General features: G+C 43.3%; 2 protein-coding genes across 3 annotated transcripts; one reads left to right on the top strand and one right to left on the bottom strand.

Moving 5' to 3' along the window:
- Positions 1-632: 632 nt before the first annotated feature.
- rhd (Rh blood group, D antigen) lies at positions 633-3,637 on the bottom strand. Its single transcript, XM_068579922.1, has 10 exons — positions 3,486-3,637; positions 2,943-3,129; positions 2,562-2,712; positions 2,337-2,484; positions 1,997-2,169; positions 1,665-1,802; positions 1,451-1,578; positions 1,295-1,374; positions 934-1,007; positions 633-745 (listed from the first exon to the last, which is right to left on the bottom strand). The coding sequence occupies exons 1-10, from the start codon at positions 3,634-3,636 to the stop codon at positions 719-721; spliced, it is 1,257 nt and encodes a 418-aa protein (XP_068436023.1). The 5' UTR covers position 3,637; the 3' UTR covers positions 633-718.
- Positions 3,638-5,550: 1,913 nt separating this feature from the next.
- On the top strand, positions 5,551-17,654 carry maco1b (macoilin 1b). 2 transcript variants are annotated; one of them, XM_068579920.1, is made up of 11 exons: positions 5,551-5,913; positions 7,255-7,396; positions 8,581-8,707; positions 9,682-9,805; positions 10,750-10,928; positions 11,557-12,133; positions 13,525-13,683; positions 13,979-14,161; positions 14,315-14,435; positions 15,034-15,208; positions 15,312-17,654. In XM_068579920.1, exons 1-11 carry the CDS (start codon positions 5,834-5,836, stop codon positions 15,512-15,514), a joined length of 2,070 nt encoding a protein of 689 aa, XP_068436021.1. In that variant the 5' UTR covers positions 5,551-5,833; the 3' UTR covers positions 15,515-17,654. The 2 variants fall into 2 exon arrangements, with proteins under 2 accessions (XP_068436021.1, XP_068436020.1); XM_068579919.1 differs by having other exon boundaries at positions 11,554-12,133.
- Positions 17,655-17,978: the final 324 nt, after the last annotated feature.

Genomic DNA, 17,978 nt, shown 5'->3' with positions numbered 1-17,978 from the left:
AAAGCTTCCTCAAAGGGTTTTTGAATATTTTCAAATGAGGCAAAACATATTTAAATGTGTTTATTCCCACTCAGACTGTGGAGCCATGTTGTGATAATGGTTGACAACTAATGTGTAAAAAAAATATTTTTTGGAAGCTTTACATCTCTGAACGGTCCGCTTTTCCTTTTGGGTATACTTACTTTTATAGCATCCTTCAATTTAAACTGTCTTTTAAGTGGAAACAACATAAATTATTATGGTACAAAACATCCTTGAGGGCAATATGTAATAATACTGTACTACTTGCTTGTGTGTTTCCTGAAATAATATGTCAGCTCTGGCAATCTGCAGTCGTCCAGATTTATTGTTGACTGTTGATTTGCTCACACAGCTGACATGATGTCGACAACGGTTTGACGACTGTAGCTTGTCAGACTTGGACCGGAGATTTGTATTTGACTGCAACACTCACCCTTCTGCTTGTGTAACACCCGGGACCATGAGGTCAGTTTATGACGACCGCGGCAGCATTAAACGGCGACATACTGGGCAGAAAAAGAGTCTGGCGTTCATGCTTCCACTGTTCCAGAGTTCAATTTAATTCTTTTGTATCCCAATCTTTCACACATAAAAAATAAAACATCTAACTACTTTGCATGAAAGTAAGAGAAACTGTCTGAAATGATGTAAATCACAGCAGAAATAGTTTGTTCTTCCAGGATCCCGCTCGGTCCTCTTACTTCTTCACGGCAAGATGGGGAAACTGTAAGACATAAAAATGTTTTTGCCCCGTGCTGATTCAAGATCCTACCTTCAGCATTGCATGGCTCAATACAGAGTCTATTATTGTTTAGTAGCATTCTTGATCATGGTAATCGATCTTTTCAGTGCAGTAAAATAATTATGTTCAGCTCAATATTTGTTTTTAAGAGGACAGTCTTGATTGCCTACCTCCCAGAAAGCCTGGTCATCACAACATTTATTGTCTGGAGGCGGTCTCCAGAAGTTCCACTTCAGTAGGACTCCTTTAAACAATAACGTAAAAGTAATTAGAAAAGAACGCTTACAAATGGCAAATCGACTGCATAGATGCCGCTGTGGTGGTCAACCCGCATATTGTTACGCATTGTAAAAAGAGGTGAAAATAAAATGAGCTAAAATCCTGAAAACCTAAAGTAGGACAGGCTGCAGGTCAAAATTCTTTGTTGTTGGCATTCTTTTGTGACTGAATAATTAAGAATGGACCTTCTGTCTTGTGGTTTGATAGTGCCAGACGGTTAATAATAGAAACCTTACTGGGGAGAAGACTTACCTGCAATGATTCCCATGCACAGACTCAGACTGAGGGTGATGAAGAGCGAGCAAACGTGAAATACGGCAAACCGGACCGCCCTGTGAGACACAGGACCGATTTACTCAGGGGTGTCGCCTGCTTGTATGAATGTTAAATGACAAAAGGCGTTCTTACGCTGTATGATCATCGCAGGCCTTTATCTGCAGGAGGAGGTGTGCCAGCCATCCCAGTAGACCAGGGAGTCCGTGTGTGCTCAGGACCCCACGGCTGTCATGGCACTCAAATGCAAGCAGCATGTGCGTCTGCAAAAATAAGATCTTACCACGAGCTGTGCTGCACAGAGGATATACTTAATTCAGGGGGAGGGTGGGTACGGGCTGATCATCACCTTCAGGTGTCGCCATCCAATGGTGGACAGAACAGCAGCAGTGAATCCGATTGTCATGGCTTCCCACGGCTGATGGACCACTGACATGGAAACCCCGACAGCAACACCACCAGCAAGGATGCACGACTGCATGTGGATCTGACAGAGTGGAGATGTGCACCTCGTTATGAAGTAGACCTCATTGGCAATTGGCTCACTGATTGATTCAGGGTTTTTTTTGTCTGTTGTTTTTCAGTCAAGTGTTACTGAAGCAGATAAAAGTGCACTTCAGCCCACAATGACGCTGTTCATGGGAAAGAACAACGACGTGTTGACGTCAAGTGTCAGAATACCGGGTTGAGTTTTCCCTTGGGGCTGGAGAGCATGGACACAGCCGCCGCTGTGACCGCGCTGACAGCCAGGGCCAGGTAGGTGCTGCACACGGCCCCCAGCTTCCTCCCCGGACTGCGGTTGTCCACGAGGACTGAATTAAAACTGGGCCAGAACATCCAGAGGAACACAGATCCTGGAGGACAGAGGACGTGGGATTCAGATTATTCTTTTGAGGTGGACTCTTACTAATGCAGGGTTTAAATTTGAATCTCCAGTTGAATAATCCCACTTGCCACGCCATCCCACTGAATCCCAATCCAGCAGCAAAATCAAAAAAACCTATGCGCTTATACACTTTACCCAACATGGAGAATAATCCTGTTTGGCGGTCAAACTTCTCTTTTTCAAAAGGTTGCAGGGATCCTTTCCGAAACAGGATCCAGGTCAGCGTGAGTCCAAAGAAGGCCCCGAAGATGTGAAGCAGCATGATGCTGTCCAGTGCCGGGACCTAGAGTTAGAAAGCATCAATATAAGGCAAGTTCTGAACTGATGGAAAGGTGACATGCCAGATTGAAAGTTGCTCACCTTCAGCAGAGTCTGGAGGAGCCATTGATTCAGGACAAAGCCTGACACCTCCAGCAGGGCGATGAGCACGAGGTGGACCGGGTTGGTCTTCCCCAACACGGCTCCAATTGAAATGAGGGCCGAGGCTGCGCACATCTCAGCAACCACTAAGCTGTATCAAAACATTGCCCATTGCCCTGTGCATTAGATCTGTGAATTGTGTATATTAGGTTTATAAGTGCTTTCTGAATCTGGGTTCAATTAGGTCAAACTTGATGTTGCTGTATACAAGCTGTAGTTATACTGGGACCAATGGATAGAGTAGAGATAATTTGTTCAAACGGATGTGATATCAATTTATGAAAAGTGATAAAAAAATTACTGCCTCGGTAAGTGACGTACCTTCTCAAATCCACCGTGATCTTTCCCCTGTAATACCAGGACTCCACTCCATTGAGTATGACCGCCCATTGGGTGGCCACGATGGCTACGAGGAGGTTGAACCCAGTGGCACTGTAACCATAACGCACGAGAAAAGTGCCCAAGAAGCCAAAACCTAGAATCACCATCACATTCACATCCTGGAACTCTGCAAAAGAAAGGAAATAGTAGAGGCTCAACAAGTAAGTTAAAACCTCTCAGATACTTGAATTACAATGCAGTTCTTTACAAATGTCATGTCTGCTGTGTATCGGCTTACACACCAATTTTCAATAGAAAACACAGGTCATCTGCTCCTAAAGACCCAAAAGCCAGTTGGTCTTATCACTGCCTAACTGCCGCCCCTCCCCATACTCATGGATTGTAGTCCTTTTTTCTTTCTTTCTTTTTAGCTTTTTGAAGAAACTACATGTCTTGGAAATGATGTTTCGTTGATGAGTTATTTACCCTTCAACCCCTGTTGCCACTTGACCCACCCCCATCCAGACTTACTACTTGGCGTACCTGGGTAAAAGCTGCTGAAGGAAGTTCCATCTGCTTTTATATTGCTCCCGATCTCAATGTAAACGGCATATATGACTATGAAGCCTATCTGCAGAAAAAGCAGCAAAGGTGGCAGACGCGATCGCAGACTCGGTGCGTACCAAGGAGCCATTGGACATGTTCCCTGCTCACTTCACTCCAACTGATAAGTGTGGCCACCAGCAAGGCCGAGCTCCTCCTTGTGGCACTGGCACCACAGTGGCAGGCATCAGCCAAGTGTCAGCACTCTGACTACTGGCCCCCTAGTGGTGGCACCTCTCTGATTACTTCAAAACCGGCAAAATCATACATAAATACAATGAATGATAAACAAAAAAGTACAGTAATTTTAAAGTATTCCTTCACGGTAGATTGGTTACAGTGTTGTACATCTCATGACAAATGACCAGCTTAGATTTAGAGAGTACCTGCCATCATAGTATGACCGACTGGCTGTTTTTGGATACTGCAGGTGGAAGGAAAAAGAACCAGAGGTCACAAGTCAAAGCTCTTTGAGCAACTTAGAGGAAAGCTCTCAAGAAACAACATTAATCATGTGTCTTAGAGAAAGCATCAAACCCCTCCAAATACTTTCAGCAGCATTCATTAGATAGTAGTATCACCCGGGGAACAGTATGAAAAGACAGAGTCACCTCTTTTGCGTTTCTATTCAACAACCAAGAAGAAGAACATTGTCAGGGTCATACATCTTGAGGAGGAAAATAGTGATGCCACTGCGCAAGACCGTGAAAAGACACAAAAAGAGAAGCACCTTCCTGTCAAACGCACATGTTTAGGGCTTTGTGGAGAGCAATCTTGTGTACTGCTTTTTCAAGTATGTGTCTGAGCGAGTGGTCTTTGAATTTTGTCGGTCAGATTTTGAAGGTGTTAACCGAGAAGAATTTTCAATCTATTGTTTTTTTTAAATATGTTTTTAATATAAATTCTTCCAAGTTGCACAGTTTGTACAATGTACAATTTCATAAATTGTCAATAACAAACCACCAAATACATTGAAGGGTTTAACAAAACATCCAGCAGGTGGTGGTATGTACTCAAAAGGAAATTACGTTTTTTGTCTCGAAGGTTGTTTTTTGTTGCATAGTTTGGAGTTGTTGAAGCATGATATCTTATTGTAAAGGACAAAACTACGGTCCTGGTTGTTTTGACAGCATTGATGGTCCTTCGTTGACCCGACTAAAATGTATTATCTCTGAATAGCCAGCAGCGGGTTTACTACAAGGACAGAAACTAGTCTGACTCTGGCCAAGAGCAGCACACGGTTGATTTACACCCTTTCCTCAAATTTGTCAAAGCTTTCTGTTGACTTTGTAAGAGTTAACATTTCTGCAGCAATTGTCACTTTATATGCACGTATATCTGACGTTGTGTGCGTGTGTGTGTGTGTGTGTGTGTGTGTGTGTGTGTGTGTGTGTGTGTGTGTGTGTGTGTGTGTGTATATATATATATATATATATATATATATATATATATATATATATATATATATATTTGTGTGTGTGTATATATATATATATATATATTATAATATATATATATATATATATATATATATATATATATATATATATATATATATATATATATATATATAAATAATATTCAAACAAACCTGCGCGCGTGCACTAAATGCACATATTTGAAGCTGGTAACAAAACATAGATGGCCTACAAGGCCTCGGGGCACGTCTGTCAACGAAGCACAAACAAAGGGCCTGATATAAATAACCCCGTATGCTGGAAGGGCTGTTTTGTGTCTCGCACAAAGAAAATTATGTCCCAAAGACTGCATGTTTTCTGTCTATAATAAACCAAAGGCAAAAAAAAACCTCTAAGAAAACAACCCGCCTCCGTGATCAGCTCATTGGTCAATCAGCGATGCCTGATTAGTCCAAATGAATCTGATTGGTTGTGGGGAGACGTTCTGTGCGCAGCGTCCCCGCCCCCTCTCTCCCCTGTTGTCTTTGGCGGAGGAGAAGTGAGCGACCGGCCGCGTTGCAACGTAAATGGCTCGTTTCTGTATCCGTCAAAGAGACAGGCCTCGGCGGAGGCAATTGATTGGATATACTAGCCGTCTGACAAGTGGAAGGACGTAAAATACAGCGCGGTCTGGGCTTATTGAGTCTGCGCTAACAGAAAAAGAGGAGGTTCCCAAATAGAGTCCTTTATTTATTTCTTTGTTTCCACTGGGGGGAAATAATAACAGCGACATATAACACAGGCACTTCATTTATTATATTTGTCCGAATACACAAGAAAACTGGATAAGATTACAGTGGTTACTCGAAGGCCAAAGCCAAGGGGAGGAGGATGAAGCGGCGCAATGCGGACTGCAGCAAACTCCGACGGCCGTTAAAACGGAACCGAATCACTGAGGGTATATACGGCAGGTAACTTATGCAGAGCCCGGCGGATGGGTCCTCCTCGCGACCATAACGGGGGGGCATGAATGGGAATGTGTGCCGCTTGATAGCTGCAGAATATGAAGCTCCATAACGTCAGTGCTGTTATCAATGGACTGCCTCGCTAGCCTCCAACGGCCGCGCAGTGTATGCTAGCGGTATGTTGTCGTTGTACATGAGCAGGTGACGTTAGCTGGGGAGCTAGCCGTGGCGCTAGGCCCCAAAAAAACAACCGTGTCACCAGGTCTCTTTCAGAGCACCGTTACTGCTCCAGGTGAGCTGCACTGTGCTCCTCGCCTCTCGTTAAACCACACCGACTGGCTGCCGGGTGCCCACGTCATGTTGTCATCCGCCAGCCGGGTCAAAAGGAGCAGCTTCCCCTGTTAGCTAGCTGGGGTAACGTACGTTAGCTAGCAAAACACCAGCTGTCTTGATTACTTCTAACCTCGCCACATGCGCCTTGTGTATGCAGTCAGGACCTAACACATGCTGACGTTAACCGTAAAACACGAGTTGACGATATAGTTGACTGTCGGACTCATGCAGACCTTGTGTTTCACTGTTCACACAACTTAAAGCTGCTCAGTTGTCCTTCACAGCCGCAACTGACAGGTCCGGACCCTTGACTCCATGTGACTCTCTTTTTATCCGATGGAGCAAACCTGAAAGGCACCTAGTTTCACGCGTGGCATCTAGACCCGGAGATGTGGGGCAACTCTAGAATAATTAACCAGCTGACCCATCACAAAGCAGCCGTGCTTTGAGCTCAGAGGACACCCTTACTGTGTCACTTTGTAACAGCAAAAAATTTCAACTGTGATCAAATGTATCTATAACATCACATTTTAATTGAATTGTGACACTGAGAAAGAACCTGTAATAAAGTAACACATTATGTGAGTAAATGGCCATAACTCTTGAGAACAGTATTAACACTGTAGTTTGGCACGTTTGCCATGTTCTTATGTCCAAAGCATCATCACGGAAGAACACGTGAAATTGTGTGTATGAAAGTCTCTACTTGTTCTGTAAATATGCAGTTACTTTTGATAAGATACGCCACTTATAATTTGTGCAATGCACACAGGAATTTTATCTGTCAAACAGCATCAACAACATGCGCCAGACAAACAACTTTCACTTGATTCACACACACGCTTACAAACAGCAGGATCTCTTATGATGTATTGACTCAGTGATGATTTGCCACATGTTGACTGTTAAATATGTACTGGCTAAATATGACTACCATTCATTTTGCCACAACTCACATTGACAAAATAAAGTGCACCATTTAATGTGTCATCCAATGTTTATTATCATTTTCAGTACCTTCCTGTACCTGAAGTTCCTGGTGGTGTGGGCACTGGTGCTACTGGCAGACTTTGTTCTGGAGTTCAGGTTTGAGTACCTGTGGCCATTCTGGCTCTTCATCCGGAGTGTATACGACTCCTTTAGATACCAGGGGCTGGTGAGTGGCTGTGTCCTTGTATTTATAATGATTTTATATAGCTGAAGAAAGAGCATAGACATTTTTTAAATGTTTTTGCTTTTTTTCTGTTCGCAACTCAACTTTTAGATGTTGTACTAAAACAAGCAAGTACTGACATGTTAGATTTGTGGATTTAGATTGTCAGCACCACAGTGCTGCTGTCACAGTCACTGCATTTATATTTGAAATTAGGGAACCAGGTCACTGTTGCCCTTCTGCGGTAACTTGATTTCTTCATGTCATGTGAACAAGAAGCAGTTACAGTAGCTAGATAGCAGTGTGGCGAGATGAAAATAAACATTAGCACACATTGTTGTGCATCTTTGTATCCGAAGTAATTGGATCCAAAATCAGGCTAAAACCGAATGTTAAAAAAGTCTCACCGCCATTTGCCACAAATGTTTATTTTTAAAATACAGACGCATGCACAAAGAAAAATGGCTCTTACAAAAAGCCTCGACCTAAATGTAAATGTATGTTAGCAAAAAGAGTAGTGAGAGTAGCCTAAACACTCCCAAACAAAAGGTGAAGGAACTTCTAGAGAACATGTAAGGTGACCAGGGCTGATTTTAACAGGAGAGAGCAGCTGTTAATATCAGAGGCAGAGATGCTCTGCATGTGTACAAAGGATGATGCATGTCCGATCATGAGTGTGCAGTAGGGCCTTTCTAGACAAGTCTTATCTTTCAGTGAGTCTTTACCCTGTTTGCTGCCTTACAACATCATAACTGTAATCAGGCTAACAAGTTATTTGTATTCCTGTTAAATGTTATACATTAATGTTAACCTATCATAGTTTTATTTCCAGTGGGGGTAATATTGACGCTGTACAGCTTGTTCTCATTGAAATGCATTGTGTAGGTGTGTGTCTGTTGGTGTGTGTAATATTTGCATAACCTTTCATTGTGATACAATTCAATGATGAAATATAGATTTCAATAACCCAGAACGAGATCTCTCTTATTTTAATGCATTAAGATTTGGTCTTCTGTGAATTGGTGTCAAACATTTAAGGCTGGTTGAAACATTTCCTTTTTCATAAGGCAATGCTTTAGGTTTTAAGCATGAATAAATAACGAGTTTAAACAGCAACCATCATCTTTCCTTGCTGCATATGTTGCTGGTTTTATCATTATCATAACCACGTTTCATCTCTCCTACAGGCCTTCTCAGTATTCTTTGTGTGCGTGGCGTTTACCTCGGACATCATTTGCCTCCTATTCATCCCAGTGCAATGGCTATTCTTTGCTGCCAGTACTTATGTATGGGTGCAGTATGTTTGGCATACAGGTAAAGCCCTCTGACGTATGGGTGTCTTTTTATATTTGTCAGTATGAACACCGGTTAATGTGATCACTGTGGCTCCTGCTCTAACATTGGTCTCACTTGTCTCTACATAAGTTCTGTTTAACACTTCAAAAAATAAGGAAGGAAGAAGCATTCTGCGTATTTACAAGATGAGCTTTCAAGACTATTTTTAAGGATGATTATTTTCAAGTCATAGATCACACACATTCTTAGAACTTGTTTGGCTTTGTTGTTCCCCTCAGTGTTTCGCGGAAAGCCAGGTGTGAAAGGTGTCGTGCCGTTCCCATGCATATTGTGTTATTTACAAATAGACTTGCTTCTTAGAATTTTGCATGGTGTGTAATGGAGCTGCGCGCTGCGGATTAGTTGTCAGTTTGATTTAGTGGTACCCCCCCCCCCTGCGTTGACCAAAAGCCAGGTGTCAGATGGAAATCCTAGTACCATTTGGGGGAGGGAGCAACACACAGTGGTTCCCAGTCACTTTCTGAGTCCTCCAACTGTACTCACCATTGATATTCACAATAAACTAGGTAACAGCCCTTTGATGAGAAGCCTATGTATAATGATGCCTCTCACACTTTAAATTTCACCCTACCAATGTCTGTGTTCCTAAAAAGTTAGTTTGGAACAGTCAAATTGGTTGCCACATCATCAGGTGGTCACTTGGGCTAAGTCATGTTGCTTAAAAGCAGAATAATGTGTTCATTTCGCCTCAAAATGTTTTCTGTCACAAAGATAAGCTAACAGACGGATGTTGTAACAGACGGACATGATACAGCATTACCTGATTAAACATAAAATAAAGATTTAAGTGATATCTTGTGAAATATTGTAAGTAAACAATGAACAAGCACTCGGTTCTAACTCAGTTGTTGCTATGGACACAATTCAGATAGTACTTGTAGTGACGTTCAATTCCCATTTCTAACACCTTTTGTCCTGCATTTTTATTTCAGAGAGGGGTGTCTGTCTCCCCACCGTGTCGCTATGGATACTCTTCGTGTACATAGAGGCGGCCATCAGATTCAAAGACCTGAAGAATTTCCACGTGGACCTGTGTCGTCCTTTCGCTGCACACTGGTGAGCCACTGCTCTGTTTTAACTAGTGGAACGATGTCCTTATACGTTTCCACTGAAAGGCATGTCGAGGGTGAGTGACGACATCATGGTGGAGAGGAGTACTGTGTCAACAGACTTCATTAACTAATCAGATGTTTCGCACGGCTTCATTCATTGCTGCATACTACATAAAGTCCCATGATTGGTTTCGTGGTGGGCCTCCTGCCTCTTTTTCTTTCCGTTTAAGGCTGGTTGCTGTAAATGTTTTAAAGAATACGTTAATTTAAATTAGCATTTTTGTAGTAGGAAATGTGTAGACATTTGCTGTGCCATGGTCAAATGCATTTGTGTGGTCGACAGAAAACTATGTTTGATAAAGATCCTCCCCCTCCCCCCACAAAAAACAGCTTTGATGTTTCTCTCGGATTCTTCCCAAGACTCTACATATTTATTAACAATCCTGTGAGAGGTTTAAAGTAGCACCTTTGAAAGTTTAGAGATATGCAATTTAAAAAAGAGCCCCGAAGAGCTTCAAGCTGATTTTGGCTGTGCTAACCCAAATTATACCGTGAAGTTGAGCTGCTATGGGATGGGACCACAGCACGACGCCACGACTCTGGCCTTTCCGTTCCTGCCCTTCTCCTTCCAACGCTCTTGCTACACCTCTGACAAAATCTGTCACCAGACAGAAATATAAACACCTAGTGAAGTACTCAAAGGTACTTCTGTGGTCATTCTTGCTTCAGTGTCTCAAGGACCACAAAGTGCCACGATGACGCCCACACACAAACACACTCACAAGGTGAAAACAACGCCCGCAAGGCTTTCGTGGCTGGTAATAGAATAATTCCAAATGATCGATAACAAAAGGGTATTTTTGCAGCAGGGTTGATAGAATCTGTCCTTTTCGGATCTGTGACCCAACAGCAGACTTATCAGTGTTCTTCTTGTGTCCGTCTCTGCAGCATTGGCTACCCAGTGGTCACGCTGGGCTTCGGCTTCAAGAGCTATGTGAGCTATAAGATGCGCCTTCGGAAGCAGAAGGAGGTACAGAAGGAGAATGAGTTTTACATGCAGCTTCTGCAGCAGGCCCTGCCTCCAGAGCAACAGATGCTGCAGAGGCAAGAGCGAGAAGCAGAAGACGGTACGATTCAAACGTGTGTGTGTGTGTGTGTGTCAGGAAATGTGAGACTCAAATACACCATCTACGAGGACTGAACAATACAATCACATAATTTGATTCATTACAGTTTCCTTGAAATAGACATATTGTGTTATCTTTTCACTTCCCTGCATTAAGTCATTGAGAAACCGTTCCTCCGAGATTGAGTCTTTTTCATATGATTTAAATATGGAAATGGTACTATCTTTTAAATCACAACCAGGTGTCTTGTCCAATGTACATTTGCAGTGTTGCCCTGCCTTTCCAAAGTCTGTGGTTCAAGGTGTACCTGCCTCGCAGTTTAAACAAACACCCCATGCACATAATGACCAAGAGGCTCTGAATGGAGCTCGCAGAGCAAGAAATTAGTGAAGTGTAATCAAAATTGCTAATTTTCACCAGCCAACATGACAAAAAAATCATAATTTGAACTGCAAGACAGCTGTGTTTTTTTTCTGCCGCAACGGGCAGTCGGGTCATTTCACACAAGTAGCACTTAAGCAACCAGCGTGTGACTCCTCAGCCAGTGCTCACGTTGCTTACATAAAGTCATGATTCATAAATAATATATATCCCCTTCACTTCCCCCTTTTTATTTTTCATGCAGCAGCAGCAGCAGCAGCAGCAGCAAAAGGAATATCTGAAGTAGACACACCTCCAGTGTCACAGAATGGCGCCCCAGCCAATAAAAAGACATCGGCGTCACTGCCGGAGTTAGAGTATAGGGAAAAAGGGAAAGAGGGAAAGGGCGGCGGCGGAGACGCTAAAAAGCAGCACAACAGCAACAGCAACAGCATCCTGCCATCTGTGGACTCTAAACTCCAAGAGATGGAGTACATGGAGAACCAGATGAACAACAAGAGACTGACCACAGAGCTGGGCAGCACAGAGAACCTGTTGCTTAAAGAGGACAACAATTCCTCTTGCTCCTCCTCGTCCTCGTCCTCCTCCAAAAACTACAAAAACGCGAGCAGCAACGCCGCGACGCTCAACTCCTCGCCCCGCGGCCACAGTGCCACCAATGGCAGCGTGCCCTCCTCTGCCCAGTCATCCTCCTCTTCCTCTGGGAAGAACGAGAAGAAGCACAAGTTAGCGGTGGGCAAGGGGACAACGGGGGGCTCCCACAGGGATCCCACCGACAACTGCATCCCCAACAACCAGCTGAGTAAGCCAGAAGCACTTGTTAGGTAAGAAGCACATCCTCAGACATGGCTGTTCCTCGAGACGCATGCTCGTTAACACAATACTATATTGTACCTAAAAATGAACTGTTCTGACAACAACATTATGATCACATATGACTGCTACAAGAAAATCATTTTGGAACCAAAGACATGGCGTGAGTTTTGATTCCCTGGTGGGCTTTTTTCCTCCTGATCTGATACTGATCTCAGGACTAATTCAATCATATTCTTTATTGATTTTTCTCCTCTGTGTTATTCAGCCACAGTGTGCCCATGTATTGCAGAGCTACATATGCAAAGTAAATCAGCTGAAGAGCTCAGCAGTCTGCATCACAGCTGACCTTCAGTGGTTTCTTGTGACGTTCTGTAGTGTCCTACAGCTCAATGATATTCATATAATATCTCTGGTCAGCAGGAGTGTCCCTGTTGATCTGATCTGGCACAAAAAGGAAAACTAAAGTTCAAAGCCTTTTTATTGAATAGCAGTAATGTCATGGCATGATATGTGTTGTTTTTGTTTGCATCGCCTGTTGCTTTTCTCTGGTATATCATGACCTAATGACCTAAAACTCTTTGACAGCCTTGTTTTTTTCTTCACTTGCAAAACTAAGTGGTTCAAGTGTTTTTTTCAAATAGTTTTTTTAATGGAGTGCACCAGCTTGCCTAGCATAAACTAATCCATTTGAACATTTCCTGAATCATTAGCTATTCTGACCCGTTTGAGACATCCTTAGTTGTGAAAATGCATTTGCATGCAGATGGTCGGTAAGAGGGTCTCTTGCTGGTGTCATATCATTGAGCTGAGTGATTTTAAAAGGCACAACAAATTAGAATGTTGTTTTATTTACAGATCGTGTTTCAAGGGAGCCGTCTCTCAGGCGTTAAAGAGGGCTTTGTGCGGCCAGATAATTAAAAATGTCTCAGGAGATATGAAGGTTCTTAGAAATGATGCTGAACGTTTGACGAGGAATGATGATATGTCTTCTGAGTAGGACGTAAAAATGGGGACAAAGCTTCCTTTTCCCACTTTCAATTCAGAATGAAGGCCAACACCAAGGCAGGCACAAAGTAAATGTGTAGTTTTTGTTTTAATTTGATCATCTGTATAGATTCAATATGATCATCCTTTAGCTGAGGATAGAATAACTGTTATCTGTACATATGACAGTAAAAACATCTTGAATCTTGAGGATAATTTAGGGCTCGCTTTTTCTGAGGCAGCCATTTGCTCCTGTGGTCTGAGACATGTGTACAGTCCACAGATTGGACCACGATATCAGGATTCATGCATCCGCGGGTTGAGGCACTGTATGTGAAACATCAGTATGTTGAATGTCATAGAAGCAGCAGGTCAACGTGTCTCTGCTCTCTCCATTCTTCCACCCCGGGGGCAGATTGGAGCAGGATGTTAAAAAGTTGAAGGCAGACCTGCAGGCCAGCCGGCAGGTCGAGCAGGACCTGCGCAGCCAGATCGGCTCGCTGGGCAGCGCCGAGCGCACCATACGCACCGAGCTGGGCCAACTGCGCCAGGAGAACGAGCTGCTGCAGAACAAGTGAGTGGAGCTACTATTCGTTGTATCAAAGCAAAGTCACTCAAGGGGTCCTCTTGATTTTGGATGATTCGTAACTGGGTCAATTGGGTTGAAGATCATCATATCAAAGCTTAGCTCGGGGATGTCTGCAAGAGAGGTTCCTTAGATTGGGAAAAGCTTTTTTAATATAATCACAAATATTAAACAGTTTGAATGGGCTTCTCAACTAATCTCTATTCATGCACAGGAAAGAAACACTGACCCTGGAACCCTGTGTGTCCTCCTTGTTTGTTTGCTCTTCTTTCCCATGTTGTAGGCTTCATAACGCTGTGCAGGCAAAGCAAAAGGACAAACAGGCAGTGGGCCAACTGGAGAAGAGGCTCAAAGCAGAGCAGGAGGCTCGAGGCACCGCCGAGAAACAGCTCGCGGACGAAAAGAAGCGGAAGAAATTAGAGGAGGCGACAGCAGCCAGAGCGGTAGCACTAGCAGCAGCCTCCAGGTAGCTGCACATCTGACATGCGTCAGAAGGGTCATTTCCCATCAACATTTTTTAACTCTGACTTGCCGCTTGTTACTTTCAAGTGATCTGTTATTATAATGCATTCAATATGTTTTTTTTTGGTTTTTTTTTACCCCTCCCATGTTTTGCCAGAGGGGAGTGCACAGACACGCTGCGGCGGAGAATCACCGAATTAGAAACAGAGTGTAAGAAACTAACAATGGACATCAAGCTAAAGGAGGACCAGATCAGAGAGCTTGAATTGAAAGTTCAGGTAAGGTTTTAAAAAAATAATTAAAATTTAAGCGTTTATATGAACTGTTGACATGAAGCACAGGAAAGTTTATCCAGTATTATTGTGTTTGAATGTCTTTGCTCATTTGGTCACGTGTCATGCGTTTATGCCAGGTACAGTAGTTACAGTGTGGGATTTTTAAACGCGCTATTTATTCGGACACTTTTACATTCTGCTCAGCGATTCATAACAGCTTATATTCCTAAAAAATGCAACCCTATCGTGGTCTTGTGTGCATTGCCAGTTCTGCTTTTGTCAGTGCCGCAAACAGCCAGTGAGCAAGTTCTCAAAAGTGTGACGAAGCTTCACAGAAGAGCGAAGTGATGCAGAACAAATGTGACACGCGTCTGTCTATATCGTGATTGAGACCTGTCTCAGTTCTAGTGCCTCAGAGCTGGGTAATACCAGGCACTCTCCATTTGTTCCTCATGAATGAATTTGAGTTCAAATCAGCTTTTAAAAATGAATCAGATTGGTTCTGTCCCGTTGCTGTCATCACTTTTGCTCAAGCATCCAATCACAAGCCGTCCCCTCCTGACCTGAGCCTAACCGCATCTGTTCCCCTCTGTCTTTGCAGGAGCTTCATAAATATAAGGAGAACGAAAAAGACACAGAGGTGCTGATGTCGGCGCTGTCAGCCATGCAGGACAAGACCCAGCACCTTGAGAACAGTCTCAGTGCAGAGACCAGGATCAAACTGGACCTCTTCTCTGCGCTGGGAGACGCCAAGAGACAGCTGGAGATTGCACAAGGTCAGTCTGGTTGATATTTATTCCTGCGCGATACTCTGAGAATATGGTGCAGTCCCACAAATGTGCTCGTCGGTGTTCTCATAACGTCGGTGTCTGGTTTCAGGTCAGATCCTGCAAAAGGACCAGGAGATAAAAGACCTGAAGCAGAAGATAGCCGAAGTGATGGCCGTCATGCCCAGCATCTCCTACTCGGCCGACAACAGCAGCATGACCTCCGTGGCCCCCCACTACTCCTCCAAGTTCATGGACACCAATCCCTCCGGCTTAGACCCCAACGCCTCGGTTTACCAGCCACTCAAAAAGTGAACGCTTCGCCCCGCCCTCCTCTCTCCCGCCTCCATCCTCCCATCGTTTTTTTTTTCCCCCTGCAGGTCCACCACCTTCCAATCTGCTCGGCACGTCTGCGGCCCCGGAACATCGTTTTTCCTCTGATTTTAATTTTTTTTCCCTCCTCGCCAGGTCAGAAGGATGTTGTATTGTGTGACTGTATTTGTTGTAGTTAAAACAAAAGACAAAAAAAACTTTAAACGGACATCACATGTCAACTAGGAAGTTGCATTTTTTTCTTTTCTTCTTCTCTTAAGTGTCTAGTAAAACCTCACAGAATTGGGTTTGTATCTTCATCTCGAGGGTGTTACTCTCCCTTCCGCCGCCACCAATGCAACCAGTTACCTGATCTTTGGTCCTGGGCAATAGCTTCGTTCTCATATTAGGTTGAGTTTTGCCTCCTAAACCTTGGAAAACAAGAGTTCTCCTTTTTATCATACGGTCATACAGCCTGACGTGTATCTCAATTTCTTTGACAGATCGTTTTTCTCCCAAGATAGTCTGGCGACATCTGTACAACCTGAGGAATGTAGTGCAAAGTTGGCACAGACTTTCTCCCCTGTTGTGTTGTATTTATTTTTTTAAGGCACCAAAATGAACCCTTCTCTCAGCTGCTTTTGGGTATGGTGGTACATTTAAATTGTTTTATTTTTAAGTGTATTGTGTGGTTCTATTTGTTCACTCTTTAAGATTCAAGTGTTGATTTCAACAGGCTGAAAGTGTTGATGGCAACAAGTTGGAAAATATATTGTGTTATAAGCAGAAAACATAGACCTTAAAATTATATAAACCCAAGCAGCTCCTAAAGTCAGTCCTGAAGAAGTGTGTGTGCGCGTGTGTGCATGTGTGTGTGCGTGTGTATATACACAGGTGTACCGGCTTCTCAGTACTCTGCATTGTCTTTCATCGGTTGTCATGATCACAGTGCCTTGAGTTGAGGACATGAAGTGAGTAATGAGATTACGGCCCAACCCTTGCTGAATTAGTCCCGAAACATCTGGCTAAGCTGGAAAAGGGAGATAATTTGACCTTATGCCGAGTGACAAGTGACAAAGCTGCCTTCAGATGCTGGTTTTGTTTTGGCTCCCCACTAACATCCAAACTGGGAGGGAAGCTGCTCCACCCGCTGAGGGCAGCGTTGACCCTTCAGTAAGTCACATTAACGGATACCTAAATGAATTGTCCTCCTATTTGCCTGTTCAGTACGACGACATGATGTTGGCCACCACAGAGTCTACTGTTTACATAAGCTCATCTCTTCGGCTTTAAACTCCTAAACCCCTCTGTTTTTTTTTTTTCTTTTTGATTTCCCAGTTTAAGTTGCACTCTTGGAAACACTCGCCGTTTCAAAAAGGGAAATCCGTAAAAAGATGGACGCGTGCAATGTAAACGACACTACGGAAATGCCAACTCTACGACAGCAGATAAATACTTTTGATTTAATGAATCCTTCAGTTCGCGTGCCAAGACTGGGAACGCTCGTTCCTCCAGTAAAGTGTTCAAGAATGTACCGCAAATACATTTGTTCTGACGTGTTCGTCAAACATCCGGTCGAATATCACTTCATGAGAGTTTCTGTTGAGCGGGTAGAGAAAGCGGTCACCTGTTTGTAGTAGACTGTATAGTTAAAAGTAAGGACTTTAAAAAAAAGAAGTCACATTTCCTTTTGTGAATGTTACAGTATTTGCATTGGTTGGGGAAGTGGCAGTTTTTTTTTGTTTTTAAAGCAGTTTCCTTTACTCCTGTTTCTGGTAGTATTGTTATTTTCCTGCAGGGAGAAAAATCGCTAAAGTCTGACGTGGTGTCACCATCATCTGAAATGGTCATTGTCGTGCGTTTGGTTTTCACCGACTGTATATGGAGAATACAGAGGGTTTTTTTTTTTTTTTTCCTCAGATCGCTGTCGTTGGTTCCTGGGGGGGATGTTGTGGAACTTCCAGTTTACAGTTTAGTCAGTTGTTTGCACAACTGATTGTTGAAAGTACAGAGAAGTGTTTCGTTGTTTTTTTTTGTTTTCTAAGCCCACAGTCGATGCTCTGTTTCTCCCCAGGTCTGACCTTGGCTGTGCTCTCGCTCTGTGAGGTTTACAAGGAATAAACATTTTTTTCTTGCAAATTGATTTTTTTTTTCTCCGTTTGTTGTTGATTCTACACATTAAGTTCAATGTATTTCATTTCCAAACTTTTGTCATCAGGGTTAGTTTAGCTGTGGCCCAACGGGAAGCCCGCTTCACAAGCTGAAGAATTTAGGAGGCAGAGTGTATTATGGAAAGAGGATCCAGTGTTTTGGGGAGCTTGACGACTATCTCTGCTTTAGTTGCTTCAAGTGGGACCATGTGTTTGTGTTTGTGCTGTCATCATTTGTGACGTCTAATTTGCCCAAACGAAGGTTCATAAAATCGTCAATCTGGCTTCTGTATTGGACATCAGATGCACTACTGCTG

Source organism: Clinocottus analis, unplaced genomic scaffold (genome assembly GCF_023055335.1).
Source record: "Clinocottus analis isolate CAN_PGR_092001 unplaced genomic scaffold, fCliAna1.0.p SCAF_17, whole genome shotgun sequence".
Lineage (NCBI taxonomy): Eukaryota > Metazoa > Chordata > Actinopteri > Perciformes > Cottidae > Clinocottus > Clinocottus analis.
Note: the sequence above shows the minus strand (reverse complement) of the source record. Positions and strands in the feature narration are given on the sequence as shown.

Coding starts and splice junctions, on each gene's coding strand:
- rhd (XM_068579922.1), bottom strand. CDS start 3,636: ATGGCTCCTTGGTACGCACCGAGTCTGCGATCGCGTCTGCCACCTTTG. Junction 1,579..1,664: donor TTGGATGGCGACACCTGAAG/GTGATGATCAGC, acceptor TTATTTTTGCAG/ACGCACATGCTGCTTGCATT. Junction 746..933: donor ATGACCAGGCTTTCTGGGAG/GTAGGCAATCAA, acceptor TATGTCTTACAG/TTTCCCCATCTTGCCGTGAA.
- maco1b (XM_068579919.1), top strand. CDS start 5,834: ATGAAGCGGCGCAATGCGGACTGCAGCAAACTCCGACGGCCGTTAAAA. Junction 12,134..13,524: donor AAGCCAGAAGCACTTGTTAG/GTAAGAAGCACA, acceptor CCCCGGGGGCAG/ATTGGAGCAGGATGTTAAAA. Junction 14,436..15,033: donor AGCTTGAATTGAAAGTTCAG/GTAAGGTTTTAA, acceptor CTGTCTTTGCAG/GAGCTTCATAAATATAAGGA.